At 36.3% G+C, this 17,422-nt stretch overlaps 1 protein-coding gene across 5 annotated transcripts in view; it reads left to right on the top strand.

Annotated features, from left to right (window-relative positions):
• Positions 1–17,422, top strand: part of LOC106180401 (uncharacterized) — a 30,940-nt gene that overhangs the window by 427 nt on the left and 13,091 nt on the right. Inside the window, exons 1-18 of one of the 5 annotated variants that reach the window (XM_087007407.1) lie at positions 1,699–1,963; positions 6,063–6,171; positions 6,426–6,600; positions 8,783–8,899; positions 9,649–9,672; positions 10,114–10,266; positions 10,698–10,829; positions 11,098–11,263; positions 12,010–12,163; positions 12,980–13,084; positions 13,384–13,602; positions 13,827–14,023; positions 14,297–14,482; positions 15,065–15,277; positions 15,773–15,914; positions 16,097–16,262; positions 16,492–16,607; positions 16,932–17,017. In XM_087007407.1, coding sequence (XP_086863533.1) covers positions 6,103–6,171; positions 6,426–6,600; positions 8,783–8,899; positions 9,649–9,672; positions 10,114–10,266; positions 10,698–10,829; positions 11,098–11,263; positions 12,010–12,163; positions 12,980–13,084; positions 13,384–13,602; positions 13,827–14,023; positions 14,297–14,482; positions 15,065–15,277; positions 15,773–15,914; positions 16,097–16,262; positions 16,492–16,607; positions 16,932–17,017 — 2,420 coding nt within the window. In that variant the 5' untranslated portion in view covers positions 1,699–1,963; positions 6,063–6,102. Of the gene's footprint in view, positions 1–1,698; positions 1,964–6,062; positions 6,172–6,425; positions 6,601–8,782; positions 8,900–9,648; positions 9,673–10,113; positions 10,267–10,697; positions 10,830–11,097; positions 11,264–12,009; positions 12,164–12,979; positions 13,085–13,383; positions 13,603–13,826; positions 14,024–14,296; positions 14,483–15,064; positions 15,278–15,772; positions 15,915–16,096; positions 16,263–16,491; positions 16,608–16,931; positions 17,018–17,422 lie in introns of those variants that run through there. The other 4 variants (XM_087007408.1, XM_087007405.1, XM_087007409.1 and 1 more) reach the window with 4 other exon arrangements.

Genomic DNA, 17,422 nt, shown 5'->3' with positions numbered 1-17,422 from the left:
ATAAAACTCGATGCGAAGCACAAAGTCAAAGGTTTTCTGTTTTTGTTTCGTTATCACCCTAATATTTTGTGTGAGCAATGAATACTGATGATGGTCGACATAACTGTATGTTTCTTTAAAAGAAAAACATTACTATCATTTATTTCGAAAATCTGGCATCAGTGATGTAAAATATAACCAAGTGTTATTTTATTGGAAAGGGGAGTAGTGGATGTTTTCGTTTCTCTAGAAATACGTGGCAGCCCTGTACAAAGTCCAATTACTTCTGTGCACTTGGACTTAAGAGTCTGAATATTATCAGCAAAGGCTAATCAGTCTACAGATTCAGGCGTATCTGGTTTCAGCCAGTTTCCTGGATGCATATTTTCTAATTACACTGTTCTGGATCAGCAGGTGCTTTGAATCTCAGCCGGTGTTTCAAATAAGCATTAAATTTAGATGCATAACTACAAGTAATTATGACATTTTAGATTGATAAAATGCTGTGTTTATATACTTTAGTAAGTTATCAGTGAATTTATTTCTTCCAACACTATATATATGCACTATACATTGAACTGAATAAACTTAATAAATAATGAAAAAAAAAAAATAGTATGGCATACCAGTATGTGTTTCCTTCCTCTTACTGTGCATTGTATTGAAATAATTGGTCTTCTATATACCAAAGATATTCCAGAGGAGGAGAGGGGGGGGGGTGCAAATTAATTCCCCCTCTTGAATCCTGGATCTTTGACACACACACACACACACACACACTTATGTACATACACACTGAAACAGAGTGGAAGAAAAATAAGAAATAATTGTCTGGTATTGTTTCTCACATACTTCATCTTAATCAGTTCAGAAAAGTTCAACATAATTTTCTCTGCATTTTAAGCCCACCTACTGGCATATAGTACTGTACTGGTACGTACAGCTCCATGATTAGACTGAGTTTGAATAAATCCAAAAGCTGGATCCTTTTGATATAAAATACCACAAAAAAATCAATGGAACATTCATCATCATTCATCATTTGCTGGGATAGGGTTAATCTAAAGGGGAAATTGTTGGAAACATATTGATATTATTTATCATTGCATTTTATTTGTTGTCCGTCTTGACGTAAAGAATTGCTCTCCCTTATACCATTACGTCAATGTATTGTCTGGGGAATGTGAGGGCAATATATGGTGTTAGCTGATAATGAATTGGTCACTGGAAAGAGAACCTCCACAATTCCTAGAATAGATGACAGCTTGCCAGTTTGCCCATTTTCGCAACTGGGGTATGAGATATGAACTTTGTTGATTAGAAAGTTGATGGTTTTTCAATTTTAAGAAACCCTTGCAGGCCCGTAGCCAGGGGGGGTTCGGGGGGGTTCGAAAGAACTGCTCCTTTTGCTGGGAAAGGTGGACTCTGGGTAAAATTTGATCTTGGTACAAGAGGTTTTTATGGGAAAAGCTCCACTTATTCAGAAAAAGAACCTCCCTTTTGAAATTGCTGGCTACGGGCCTGCCTTAAAAGTAGAACTGGAAATTTTCTTAGATATTCTGAATGAAAACAACATCCAGTAATTCGTTGACAATTTTGCTCTCGGGACTTAAACTGAATAACTAGCTATTGATTTGCTGAAAGCCATGTATTTTTATTTCATTTGAACATCCTGTAGTTTTAAAGAAATGTGGATCAATAAAAGTCAATAGGCCTGCTTCTGTTAAACACTTAAGGATATTTTATGGAGAGAATACATGCATTTTGTTCTCTTGCAATTAACAGTGTGCAAACTGAAAAGTATACTTATATTGAAATGTGTTGATAACAGTGGAAGATGCTTTTATCGAGATCGTCAGGATTTTTCAGCACCACATACTCCCACCATAGTTACTCTCCTGTATAGGACTAAATAAGAGACCCACAAAAGCCATGAATGCTCTGCTGCTTGTGTTATTTAGTACCAGTTTCTCCAATATATCAGGTAAGCGTCAATGTACTTAATTAAAACAGGTCCATCACTTCGAGGCTGGTATAAGAACAGATCCTAGATGCAGTATTTGCTTTCGTGGTGTTGTGATTATTTGGAATTTGAAATTTAAAGACAACAAAGCCTCACGTCCGTAGAAATGGAGAGCAGAGAGGACATGGCATGAGGGTCAACTTGTTGGTTGTAAGCAAGATGTTTTAAAACAGTATGCTTTTGATCTCTCTTTAATTGGCACTTACCAGAACTTGATATTTCCAGTCACCTGGTAATGAAGTCTGTCGAAATTGAAATAGGAACAATATATAGTAATATTTATAGAAATGTAAGTAAGATAGAGAGTACATGTAATGTGCCTGAAATTTAGCACTCACTAAATTATGTGGGTCCTGTTGTATCCTGTACCAGGGCCATGGATTGATTTTTCACTAGATATTCATAGATAATGTCTCTGGCTGAATATGGTCAATCTTTAAACTGTGACCCTGTGCTGAAATTTCTAGGTTGATTACATGGCTGGTAATTGTTTGCGTAACTACTCAGGAATTGCCACTTAACTACTGTATGTATATGTACCGCTAAGTCCCCCTGACAGGAATCGAGATGGTCAATTGCTCTGAAGTTTTTCACTTGCTTTATAGTGACAGATAAAAATAGCCCCTTCTGAATTGCTTGTTACTTCAGATTGAAGTTAACCAAGGTATCTTCTGAAGTAGCTCCCTACAGAGTGGGTACAATGCCATCTGCGCACATGCAGATTTAATTGCTTCCATTTGGCCAAAAGTTACAGGGTCACACAGCACCAAATGATGGTCTGTTTATCTAAAGACATACAGGTACATGTATCTGTGAATATCTTGTGGAAAATCAATCTCTGGCCCTGGTGGAGGGTAGTACTGGTATCACTTTCTTTTGAAAAACATGTAAAATATACATGGGTTTATTTAGGCCTAGCTAGCTGTCACACCTAGAGTAAAGAAGGGCGTATACGTGTATGAAAATGCCCTATTTTCCAGCTTATGAAAATGATCGTATAAAGCAGCATAAGAAATTGTTTTTTAACTTGCTGAAAAGATTTTATATGTATGCAATTTACACCAAAATTTTCCTACATACTTGATCCCAAGGTTTTCCCCAGAGAGCCATTCATGCCATCATTTTGACTGCCATTAGCCTCAAAAGAGGGCCTATATTTCCAAAGATGGCTGGGCAGCTTAAAAAAATTGGGTTGGTTGGTTGAGCTTGCTTGGGCTGAATTCCCTGTAAATCAATGACTAAATTTCAGATTCACATTTTGGAATCCTGGGAAAACCCCTGCTTGAGAAATATATATTCAACTTCAGTCTAATGAACCCTTTACTTTTGTTTGCATATGGGCAATTTGTTGCCATACCCGGTATGTTAGAACTAAATGCTTTGTGAGACAGTACATTGGTAAAGAATTAATTGATGTGGCTTTAAGGAAAGACATATCACAGTTTTCTTTCAGTTGTACTCCGTAAGCACTGTACTTTCCCCATTTTTACACTTTTCATTCTAAGATAAAAGTACTAGTAAATAGCACCTATGACCAAAGGATATGATATTCTGTACAGCTTTCAAATTTCCTATTGTGGAAAGTCAAATTAAATTATTAAATTAATGCAGCAGCTCCAAATTATGTGGAAAAACCAGTGGCCCATTCCATAAGCTCAGTGGCTTGATCTAGATCTCATACAACTCCTTGCTTATAATATAATTGAAGCTGGCTGGAAAATTACAATTGATTAAGTGCTGGGAAAGTGTAGACTATTGAGTGTGTTGTGGTTATGGGGAAATATTGGTGAAGATTTTAACCTCTGACTTTCTGTTGGGCTAAAGAGAGAATGGCAGCATTTATTATGGATAATCTTGGGGAATAATGAAAGGTTTAGGGGCAAGTGAAGGATTTGAGACTAAAGAAGGTGTTTCTATGTTGAAATTTAAATGGTAAGTAAACTGGTTGAAACAAATTTTTACCTCAGTAAGGCATCTTCAGCTCCCCCCCCCCCCCCCCGTTGCGCTTGCACACACACACACACACACACACACACACACACACACACACTTGATAACCCTTTTAATGAACCAAGCCAATTAAGTCATGGTTAATTAAGTAGTTTATTATAATTTCCAAACAGCTACTCTCTGACAACAGGTTGCCATATTGTATAATCTGTTACAGAATTATTGTATGGCACCCTGTGCAATTTTTAAGCAATCAACAGGAACACATTCCTCACCAGATGTAGCATTAATTTTGTTTTTGTCAGTGGAGACGATTTCATACCAAAGTAATTAGTAGTGCACAGCCCTCAGACATTCTTCAGCTAAGTGATTATATGCAGTTTAAGGGTTGTGGGGGGAGGGGTGCATAACCATGCAGACCCTAGTTGTTCATGAGGTGACTTTAGAGAAACCATATCGATATCATTTTTTAGTAAAATAGGTAAAAAAATAAGATACCTGTACTATTGTGCCGTGGAATATTATGAGGGTTAATTGCGTGCTTAGATAAATTAAAAAAAATTTTTTTTAATTAATCATAAGTTTGGTGTGTGGTTTAAAGCAGAATATGCCAATGTGACCTCAGATACTAAAACAAGGTCATACAGTAATTGTGTTTCAGTGCCGTGGCTCAGATAAAGCGGGAGATGGATAATAGGTCTTTAAGATCTTATTGATGGAGCTCTTGGGATAGTTTACTAACTTAGCATTGATCTAGTTATATACATGTATGTATTTTGGCCTTTACAACTGTTGTTCAGCTTCTATGCAATTTCCTTGTCTTCAATGCATTTAGTATATATCAGTTACGTTATGGATACAGCAATTAACTCTAGTGACAGTACACATGTATAGAGGGCGCCTGTGTCTTTACTATATGTATTGCAGAAACCAATTCAATCCTAGAGAGGGAGCTGGGTTTCCTTTTACCTTGGTGTTTATGAGAAAGTTCATTCCTAATTGTAAGGAAAAAAGGTTATTTTTTATAACAGTTTATTGAGTCTTAACTAAATAAAGATGATTCAGAAGAAAGAAGTATAATTGAAACTTTTTTGCTAATGACTGCATTAGACATCTGAAACCTAATTAATTTTGGAATCCTGTAAATTTTGTAGAAAAATAATAAGGGAGATTTATTACTTCCTTTCTGATGAAGTGTCTTTCAGATGTGCTGACATTTTTCCAACTGTCACTTTTTGGGAGCCAAAATTATCAATTTCCCAGGGGGGGGGGGGGGGGGGGGGGGGGGCTTGACCCCATGCCACATTTTCTGTCTTTCTTATTTCATGGCAGTCTCATCCCTGGCCATTAGATGATCATGCATATTTATTTCTTAAAATCATATTATTGTGCGTGCATGTATGCCCCATGCCAACTTGAGAATATCCCAAGGCACTCTAAAAAGGAAATTAGTATTCTTGATCAAATTTTAATTATAATTCTGCTTCTGCGTGACATTTTTTCTTGGAAATACTTAGTATATACCTGCTGAGTTACACTAAGTGACTGAAGGAAAATTATTGATCATCAGGTGTGCTTCGTACTTTCATTGCAAATTATGTGACGTGGTTTTACTGCAACTTAATTAACTTCTCCTTTGAGGTAGGTTCAAGAAGCATTATGAAGAGAGCCTGATGGCCTCATTTTTAATACACCTACATGGGGTTGTTTTTTTGTCTGTGACATCTGTCTGTCCGTCTGTCTGTCTTGTTTCTTAACTGTATGCAGAGCTTTGGTGGTTTAATTTAAAGGGCAATGATAACAGATTTTCACAGAAAAAAATTGACTGGCCGTTAAGTATTAAATGATTGCAAGAATATAGATTTTGTGAGTGAATTTGAATAAACCAGCATATAAACTGTTCTCTCCACAAAGCAGGCCTGAGGATCTACTAGTATTAGAAAGCATGTCTACAAAATTTCACTGTCCAACTTCCCTCAGACCCAAAGTCAAGGATAAATTTACACTCCCCAATGATGCATTTTATGCCTTTAGTTTTATAATATATGTTGACTTACAGATGCACTAGTACATGTATTTCATGTGATGAAAAATTTTCCCTTAATTGTAGCCTCCCTTGAGTTATAGTGTCCCAGTGAACACCATCCAACATGGAGTATGAGAACCAAGGTCTGCTGCATGAAATGTTTGTGCGGCAAGCAAAGGCAACACCTGATAAAGTGAGTACACTAATAGATTTTCATATCGAAACGTGGTGTGTGGTGTTGAAGAACAAAAATGATTTAAATTGCCACAGTTGTAAATTTACAAAGTTTTGAGTCAATATATGTATCTATGCTACCATGTGGATTTTATTGATTTTATTAATTAAACATATTATTTTACATATAATTACTTTATTGGACTCTTGCACTTCAAAAAGTTACCTATGCAAGTATGCAGTTTTTAACTTAATGCTCTTTAATCCTGCCAGATAGCAGTTGTGACAGACAGTGGCAAGCAAGTTACATTTGCAGAGCTAGACGAACTGACGGATATTCTCGCCACAGCTCTAAGGATCAAGGGGGTGAAACCCAACACCAGTGTGGGGATATACCTTGAGAGATGTCTGGAGTATACCATTGCTTATATAGCAATATTAAGAGCAGGTAAAAATTGGTTTGTGAGCAACATCAGCATGTTGTACTACCAGCAGTATAAGCATTGGTGGTACTTACCTGTATTGTCTTGGTCCTGTCATGTCCGTGGATACAAAGTGTCCATTACATCATTTTCTGTTAGACTATACAAGGGCCTGTGTCTTCATCTCTTTATTTGTTTTTCTCTCTACATGTTTATGTGTGCAAAATTTCATGATTTAAGAAAAAGAGCTTTTTCATGATTTAAGAAAAAAAGTTGTCATTTGATCATTTCAGCTTGTGAATCAAGTTTATTATAATACCCAGTCTTTGAATTTACAACATCTATAAATACACTTATTTCTTACAGTACATCTTCTTGAGTTCTTCTCTAAATTGAGATCCAAATATGCCGTAAACAAAAAAGTTTATTGATGCGCTTATGGTAGAGATAAGACCCATGGGTAACATTATATAATTTGAACTGTTTTCAAATAAATTTGGAAAAACTGTGCCCACCTGCAATCCTATGAACAGAATATCAGTTGCAAGCATGAACGCTGTAATAACTATCAACATTTTTAACATTTCCCAGTGTAACTTCCTGTTACGTTGTGAAATCCTGGGACAGTTCTCTACTGTTGCAATTCTGTTCCTATACATCGATAGCTCTTTCATTGTTCTGGCAGTATAGTATATGAAAAGAACCATTGGTAAAACACAAGAAACTGGAATGTTGAGAATAAGTCTAAACACAACTGAGTACTTCTGCCAGAAAGGGCCTTGTTTTAAGTGCAACTTTGTACACATTTCTGCCAAGGTGTTGTCACAGTGACCAACATTTATATTTGCCACATCAAACAATTTTGCACTGTTGAACAGAAGGAGAACCACTAATAGAACGAGAATTGGAAGGAATCCCTTTTTTGTTGATAATGAATGTGAGAAATGTGCGTTGTAAGGATTTTTGATGCTCTGGAAACGAGTTCTTGCCACCAAAACTGCCATATAAACTTGTAATGTTTGTAAGAAGTTAAACAAAGTTCCAGCATAAAGGAAAAGTCTTGGCTGATTCAATTTGATCTCCTCAGATAAAAAGGTCGATTTGCATATTATATAACCAGATAACAGGATTCGTAGAATTAAAAATATGCTGTCATTAACTGCCATGATGAGTAGCAGAAACATAGTTTTGTTCTTTTTCCTGTATTTGGAGAAAATAACCATTGCCAATGTGTTCAAAATTATTCCTCCCACTGCAAAGACATTGATGGCAATGTGGCCAATCAAGTTTAGCTTTACCTTAAAATTAATTGTTCCATTTATCACTTCTGATCCATTGATAATACTTGTATTGTACAAAGACATAACTAATTCCCACTGAATTTATTTAATGATATCCTGGTCTTTTAATCAGGGGCAGATCCAGAGATATTTTGTGACGGTCTTCCAAATTATCTTTGTTGAACCACTTCCTCCATTTTTGACCGTCTTCCTACAGAAAAAATTAGGTAATTACCCATTAACACAAACTTGAAAAATTCTTATGGTTTTCCAGAAGACACAGAACACGGCTTCCGTTCGCCCGTGTTAAATGCCGTCAATACATAAATTCAATTTAATATGTCACTAGTCAATGTTAAGACTTTACCTTGTGCTACTTTATAAATTCGGTCAGGAACTTTTGCCAAGATACTGGATCATGCCGTGTTCAAGATTCTGTTGTCTAGTAGAACTTCTACACTCATTATATATACAACAATCATGCTGCGTGATGGACTTGAAGAAATGCTGACGTATTGATTTTCAGGAGTAGTTGTAGGATTTGCTGTTTTACCATTAGTTGACACCGAGTCAAGAGACAAAGTACATTTCCTGTCACGACAATAACATGAAATCATATTGCCCTCTGAATTTTGGATTCAAATGCACATACAGTTAGAAAATGGTCTGCTTTATTTATTTATTTATTTATTTATTTATTTATTTATTTGTTTGTTTGTTTGTTTGTTTATCTTGAATATGATTGAGTTTGATTTTGAGTCCAATCTGATTTATTGAAGCAGTGGCCTGCAACTGTCCATTAGCATTGCACTTTTTACTCAAAAACACCCTGTGATATTGTATCAAAATTGAATTGTTTGTTCATCATTTCTAGACTGTCTGACAACTTTCCTGTTTGACAACTTTTCGATCTCACTTAATATTCCAGGTGGGGCATACTTGCCTCTAGATCTTGCTTACCCACGGCCATTGTTGGAAGACATCATTGCAGACGCAACCCCTGTTGCCGTAGTAACATTCGAAGGATTAATGGACAGAGTTGCAAGTAATATATTATAGTTGAAAATTATTTTTATAATGGTGTGATTTCATCTTTCTGCTTGTTCTAGTTTCCTGAATATACTCTCTTAGCTGCAATGAATTTCACAATTTTATTCAAAATTAGGGCTCGTTCCTATTGCAACTATCATTCTGTGTATATTGATCCAACTCTGTGGGGATTTTCACTGAATGCAATCATTTTAACAGATTAACGCACCTCGTGTTGCCAATATGCGTGTAATCACCCGCTTTTCTTTATTCTTCTTAATGCCAGGAGGATGCATGTTAAACTGATTACATTCAGTGAGAGCTTCTTCGAAGAGTTGGAGCGATCCATGTGAACCCTTGGTTTCAATGTGAATGAACCCTAAGAGTAGGCTTACTTTTAACATGAGCACAGTAGAGCAAAACATTATATTGTAAAGAAGTGTGTTGTTAGGCTGAATCCAATCATATGAAGACTGTCAGCTAGTGTAGATTTCATAAGGATTCTTGTAACGTAATCGAAGTTACTAGGCTCACAAGAAGCCATACTCTAGAACATTATTCTTATCAAGGGGAGTATTGTAGCTGTTACAGTAAATATTTTACCAGTTGTTTTGTTATATGCAAAAAAAAAAAAAAGAATACTTATATGCTTGTGGCATGTATGTCTGCATGTACATGTTTACAATGTAATATGTTGCTGCATTTTTTGAATATGCTCCGTCTTGTATTCATGTAATTTTGCATTTACACTTGTGCATCACTAAGGAATCATGGAAGGATATTACCCAGGTATTGATACAATCAATTTGTGTAGGTTTTTGAGATTATTTGCCTTACTTTAATTTAACATCATATATGCAAATGGGAAAATAGAGTTGGTTTCGCATTTGCACAGTAAAAGAGAAACTAAATCACTTACAGGACTGGTTTAGAACTAATGTTTGTTGAGTTGGACCCAAAAATTTTTTTCAAACAGAAAAAACTGCATCTTCTAAATTCTTACTTGTATTTCTGGGATTGTATTTCTGCTTTTTCCAAAATGTAAATGTAAAAAAGGAAAGACCCAGAGCTGTCCCTATTGTTTGTAAAAAATATGTATTTTCTGACTGGAGTACATTTTTTTTACAATAAAACAATAAAATTTGCCAGATTGTACTTATTTAAATTAGTTATATGTAATGAATATGTTTGAAATCTTTCCTTTACTATGGTTACATAATGTGGTTCCAGCTGCAGAGTGCGTGTTAACCCTGGATGAAGGCTGGGCCGAGAGGCTCAAGGAGGAGAACTCCAAGCATGCCCCCTTCCCGGGCCCCCCAGTGGTCACTCTTGACTGTTTGGCATATACGGTTTACTCTTCAGGGACCACAGGGAAACCCAAGGGTGAGTACCTCTGGGTTTGTGTGGTCTATTTGGAACAAGTTTTAAAAAAATAATGCCTGAATCTGGTTCTGTTGTGTGCTGTTTTAAAATGCAAATGATTTTCAACATTTTTTTCTGAGAATCGAATAGACAGAAAAGTTTTATAAAAGAAAAAGTATATGGCAGAGACTAGAAATGCTGTGGAATAACCTGGGCCTTATTGGCAGTTTTTATGAAGTATAAAACCCAACAGATACATTCCAATGTCACACTTGGTTTAAAACATTAGGGGAACTTAAAATTTATATTTGAGAAGAACCTCTGATGTGCTTTATATATAAAATTAAAATGTGAACATATTTCAACTTCGGATTTCTGTTAGAATCTTAGCTGTAGAGGAAGCAGAATGTAATGAGATGTGGAAGATCCATCGATACGTCTTATCTTTGTAGGCATCCAATGCCCTCATCGCGGCGCGGTGTTCTCCTACCACTGGAGGCACAATTTTGCACCTTACGAGGAGGATGACAGGGAGGCCTGCAATGTATTCTTTGTGTGGGAAATGCTGAGACCATTACTGAAAGGTTTGTGTCTTAGTAAACCCTTTTAAGGCTACCTGTTCAACGAAGTTATTGAAAGGTGTCACCTCCTGCTTCAAATGTCAAAACTGTGATTCTTGACAGAAAATATTTATAAGGTCTCAATTGTTTTGAAAAGTTGGTTTTCTTTAATAAAACGTCCTTTTTTTGTTGGTAATTTTAGGTGAAATATCTGTAAAAAAAATAAAAATTTAGAAAGAGTGATTTATTTGAAAATTCTGTGTTAAGACGGTTCATTTAATCCACTTCCCAGGTATTCCATTGTACATCATACCAGACACCATTATCTATGATCCAGTACAGCTGTGTGGATTTCTTCAGCGACAGAAGATCACCAGGATGCTGTTTACGCCATCTTTGTTTGAAGCAGTGCTTGATGTCGACACCGCAGACCTCCAGGCAGCTTTTAAGAGTATGAGGTGAGAGGGAAATTAGTGCTGTAGCTGACTCGTTATGTTAACACAGAGTCAGCAAGGAGGTTGTATGAGAAGATTAGTTGTTGTATAAGTAGTGCTTCATGTGACACGAATCTTGTGCAATTTTTTACTTTGAATGAGATCATTATACTATGTTTTGCATTTCACTGAGGTTTCACTTGATTATTTCCGTACTCGAACCAGATTGAGTCATTCATTGCAGCTGAGACTCTTGTCAAGTCAAAAAGAGACATACATATACATGCACTTATGTAATTTCTTGGAAATTATAAAATGTGATGAACTAGTGATGCCGGAATCAACTACCATTTTTAATTTCCTACTGAGAAAAGTACTTTTTGTAATAACTATATTCTTTGTTTTTAATTTCCTACTGAAAAAAGTACTTTTTGTAATAACTATCATCTTTTCTTTTATTTAATTTCCTACTGAGAAAAGTACTCTTTGTAATAACTTTTTTCTTTTTTTTTTTAAACGTTACTAAATATGAAAAAAGACGAGTGCTTGTATAAGTTCTCTTCTATTAGATACCATATTTTAATGGACATGTCACCAGCACCTCTCGTAACCTGCACTTTGCACTTTCTTGGAATTTATACTTGCTGCAAATTATTCTCAAACTTACTGGATTGATTCACAGAACTGAGATAGGTGCCAACTATAGTTTTTAAAAAATGCCTGGATCATTTTACTCGATAATTAAAAGTTAACAATTATGATATTTTCAGACACATCTGGTTCTGTGGTGAGGTGGTCACCATTGGGCTGTTGGACAGGTGCATGAAAACCATGCCGTGGATTAGGTTCTTCAACTTGTACAGTGTCTCTGAGTGCCACGATGTCGCTGTGGCCGACTTGTCACATTTCTACCAGGATATGAAGGTGAGTGTTGCATGTTCAAAATGTCAGGCTTACTTTTGGTCTTGTCATTAAGTTTAGTTAATTCTGAGAGGAAATTGGAAGGAAGAGCTAAATGTCAGTCAGAGATAAGTAGTAAATTTTGTCACGAAAAAGTATATATAGATTTATCCTGAAAAAAAGAGGTTTCTGAGAGAGAATTGTTAAATGTCAGTCCTAGCCAAATAAGTAAGGAAATAAAAATAAAGATCATGAATTTAATTTTGATATATTCTATTTGATATTGATTTATTTGTTTTATTTATTGATATGGTACAGTGCATAAAGAAACACTAATACCAAACTTAATTTCTTATTAATTATTTAAATAAGCAGACAGTTTTCCTGTGATAATTGTTACAGTGGTAATTATTGACTTAATTCCAACAATTTACTGTGGATTGTGTTTATTTCTTGAATGAATATCATATATGTACTCTATCTGGAAAAGATTATCTAAAAGCTTTGAAAAGTTGTGTAGATTTTTAATAATAATTGTAATGTTATTTTGTGAGCAACACAAAAATGAAATATATGAGTAAAGATTTGTTTGAATTTATTCCTTTCATTCAAATATATCTTGTATTAATAATACTGTATATGAAAAGGGCAATTTAATAGGTTTTAAAGTTGATTTGATTTCACATCAAAGATTTTGATTTTTTGAGTAACATAAATTAAAAATTTGAAATATTTGAATAAGTCACTGTGTTGGTAGAAACTCATGAGTATTTTCAGCAGTTTCATCATTCTAGCCGATGCTCCTCAGCATACTTAGGCATAACATTTTTCTTCCACCAGCTTGAAGGTCGCAAATTCTGTCCAGTGGGAAAGTTACTCCCAGGGGTTAAAGTGGTCATTTTAGATGACCAGATGAAGCCCCAGCCAGTGGGGGTGCCTGGGGAGGTACGTGGTTGCGCACGCACGTGTGTGTGTGTGTGTGAATGCACTCATACATGTGTGTGCATGAATCATCATGTTTCTGTTGTAGTGTTGATCACAGCCCCAAATCCTCTTTATGCTTCATTTTAATGCTTATTATTATTACTTGATTTGACGTAATGGGTGAAAAAGCCAACAAATGGCCTTGTTAAACAGAACAAAATTTAATCATCTTCAGAATTAGTAGATGGCCAATTAATATACTTACTCATTTATTTGTTCATTCATTTATCCATGACATTTAATATTTTGACATCAAACAGATCTATGTTGGAGGGCCCACCTTGGCTCTTGGTTACCTGAACAGACCAGAGCTGAACTCGGAGCGTTTCGTCCAGAGTCCAGGTGCGGTGTCCAGTGAGGTGGGCGCCAGGCTATACAAGACTGGAGACTGGGGTTACATGCTCTCGGATGGCAGTTTTGAGATCTGTGGTCGCTGTGACTCCATGGTGAAGATACGAGGGTATTCTATTGAAATACAGGTTAGGATTTAGATCATGAATGAATTATATCTTTTGGTTGGACATGCAGCTGTTTTTGTAATTTTACATATGGACCTAATACCAAATTAATCCTACTGAAATAGATTTTTAAATTAAAAAATTACAGAATTGGAAAATGGAAAAAGTTCCTCCTTCAGAAGGAAGTTCCAGTGAAAAAGTCTGAAGCAAATTAAAGTTAAATTCATTTATTTATTTATTTTTAGGCCGTGGAGGCAGCCATTTTGGACCTGCCCACTGTGAATGCTGCAGTGGTGATAGTGAAGGGAGAAGAGGGGGAGGACAAGTACCTGGTGGCCTACATTGTACCTGAGGGACAGACCACCAAGAAAGAAATCAGAGCTGCACTTAAGAGAAGACTGCCATTTTATATGATTCCATCCTATTTTGTACTGCTGAAGGAGTATGTGTTGTTATTGGTTACTTTTTAAATTTAATTCAATTTTATTTAATGTTATTTATTTATTTATTTATATGGAAGGTCTGTTTTTGAATTTATAATTTAAAATTTGTAGTATTAAATTGTTCAATTTATAGAACAAATATATTTCACTGGATGTTAGGTTACCGATAATATTAAAATAACAAGATCAGTATGATGTATCAGGTCAGTACTTCTCAAAAATTCACAACTAAGTCTGAATTCTTGTACACACACAAAGTCTATTTCTATAAGGATCCCCATCTTAGCTTCGTCTGGCAAGTTTGACAAGAAGGCCCTCCCTCCTGTGAAGGAGGATGAAGAGACAGACCAGGAGGGGGCACCCACCACAGAATTGGAGAAGCAGCTGGCCCTGGTCTGGGCTGAGGTCCTGCAGCACAAATCTATTGATGTACAGGAGAGTTTCTTTGATCTGGGAGGGTGAGAAATATATATATTTCTATTTGCCTTCCATATATTTTGACAAAAATATGGACAGCGGGGGTGGGGCTGGGGTCAAGAAAGGAAGGAAATTAAAAGGGGGATGGAGAAGAAAATAAAATGAGGCCTCCTACCAAATAGGGGATTGTTGTTATCTGTTATCTGTTGTAATATGCCTATTGTGGTAAAATGCTTAATGTAGGTTGAATTATAACCCATTTGATGTCATTCTCAAACTCCTTTTTACGTAAAAACGCTTACTCCTTTACAGCTTACATACCGTAGTTGCTTACGAAAGCCACTTATATTATAACTTCATAGATTTTTTTAGGAAATTTCAAAAGTCAGGATGTTTATTTATTTCTGTCAGGTGTTCAAGGTGTTCATTGTGGTTAATTGAAATTCACTTGTAATTCACTTCTTTTTTAAGTGGACACTGTGTTAGGAAGTGGTGCTCTGAAGTGTCGACTGAAATTTCAAAAGAACATTATTTATCAGAAATAACAGCGCAAGGACAGTCAACGAGAATTAGTTTAAGTCTGAATATTCTAAAATGATACTGTTTTGACAAACCACTTTCAGCCATTCCCTTCTTGCCACAAAGCTGCTGAACAGAGTGAAGGAGCAATTCAAGACGGAGCTGACTGTCCGTGACTTGTTCATCCATTCCACGGTCTCCATGATGGCCAAGCTGATAGAGAGGCAGTCGGGGACGGGTGACACTACACTGGCCAGGCTGTCGCCAGAGTTAGACCTGAGGAAAGAGGTTGAGATGCACAACCAAGGAGCTGTCAGGTTGGTGAAACTATAATACATGGTGCCTCAAGTACTTGGTTATCATTTACTACATATGTCAATTGTTATCATTTACTTCAGGCCTGTTTAGAATTCCTGTTTGGTTTTTTGGGGGTCCACAGCCTTGGAAGGTGTATTGTTTACATTGATGGTTTTGGTTTGGGTGATTGTAAAAAGAGTGTCAGCCTGATAATTGCAGATTTTAAGATGTATATATAGAAGCATATGAATGTGATAGTTGAGCCCCTGGTTGCTGAGATGATTGTGTTAATGTCTGCTCACAATTAAATGTGGTAGGAAGAACAGCCACATATACCTTTATCTACATGTTGTATGATCTCAGTAAACACACCAAATCTGATTTCATTGATACTGTTTATTAATATTATTATTATTTTATTAGATTTATTGGCTAATATCATTTTAAAAGCCAGTGAATTACTAGCACCTTCAGACAGACATTGCATTTGATTGAAAGTATTTTTTCTCATGTAGCATGGACATAGAACTGCGCTCTTTCTGGAGGTCAGTGCAGTACAGTAATAAAAACAAGTGGTATAGAGGCAGGGTGCTTCTGACAGGTGCCACGGGCTTCCTGGGTGCTTTCATACTGAGAGATTTATTACTTAACACAGGGGTGAGTAGATTTTCATATCATAGTATTTCATATCACTGCTCTGCTCTACACTGCGGAATATACATTTTGTTGGTGCATAGTTATTTCAAATGCTATGAACTGGGAGGGGGGCTTACATTGTAATCTGTGTTGTGAACATTAATAAATCCTACCCTTTTCTATCAAGTACACTCTTTCCTCAGACTCATGTCTACTGTGTGGTGCGAGCCCTCCCAGAGAAATCAGGTCTTCAGAGATTGAAGGAGACACTGCAGCAGTATGGCATCTTGCCGTCTCCGAGGAAAGATTTGACCGAGGAACAGGAGATTTGTGCCAAGGAGGTGGATTACAGGGTCACCACAATTGAAGGTTAGAATTATGTAATTATTTTTATGTATATAATATACACAGGGAGATTCATCAAGGGTGTGCCATGGGACCCCCCATTCCCACCCTCACTACACACACCCTCAGCTGATCATTATTAATTAGCTTGACATGCAGATATGTTAATTGAAACTAAACAGAAAGAAAGCTATATGTACCACTGTTCACTCTTACCCTTCTACTACATGTATTAACTTATATTTTTGATAAGGTGACATTACTCTGGTAAACCTGGGGATGTCTGATGAAGACTACCACCATTTCACAACTGAGATTGACACTGTGATCCATGCTGCTGCTTATGTCAACCTTATCTACCCATATCAGGTAGGTGAATGTGTGTGTGTGTGTGTGTGTGTGTGTGTGTGTGTGTGTGTGTCTTAGAGAGAGAGAGAGAGAGAGAGAGAGAGAGAGAGAGAGAGAGAGAAAGCAAAGAAAGGAGATTGATTTATTATCACTATGGTGAATACAGATTGGTGTTTTTGTTGCTTCTTTGTACATTTCATTTGCATTGCAAGGCTTTAATCATTGATGTTATTAGTTTTGAAATGTGAAAAAGGCTTTTAATTGGCATTTTATGATGGGATTTTGTTGTATAACTCATAAAATGACAGTGTGCTATGATTGGTATTTATTTCCTGTATGACCCAGGCACTCCATGGACCCAATACTTTAGGAACACAGAACATTATCATGTTTGCTTGTAAATGCAAAATTAAACCTTTGCACTACATAAGGTAAGGTGTATTGGGCTCCTGTCTGTACTGTATAGAAGGCAGTCAGAATATTAAGTTGCCTAGTACAGTTGGAGAATGCATGCGAGTGCCCTTGAATTATATGCCATGCCTCGATCTCTTATGGCTCTTACACACCTCTGCCTAAAAGTAGTCATAGCCTACATAATTCACACATTCCTGCAAATAAATAGACACATTAACTGAGATATATACTAGATGTTACAAATACCATCGTGTGAGAAGCTACCTAGAACCAGGCACACATACACTCTTATATATATTACATTTAGACAATAATGTCTAAAACTGAACCTTGCTTGCCTTCATACTACCGGTAAATGAACTAACTATTTTCTAGTTTTGCATTTTCATCATGTAGTGTGAGCCTGCTATTGTCTATGCCTA

This window comes from Lingula anatina, chromosome 3 (genome assembly GCF_051362555.1).
Source record: "Lingula anatina isolate TDL-2025a chromosome 3, LinAna3.0, whole genome shotgun sequence".
In the NCBI taxonomy this organism is placed as follows: Eukaryota; Metazoa; Brachiopoda; class Lingulata; order Lingulida; family Lingulidae; genus Lingula; species Lingula anatina.
This window is presented reverse-complemented; position numbering and strand designations above follow the sequence as displayed.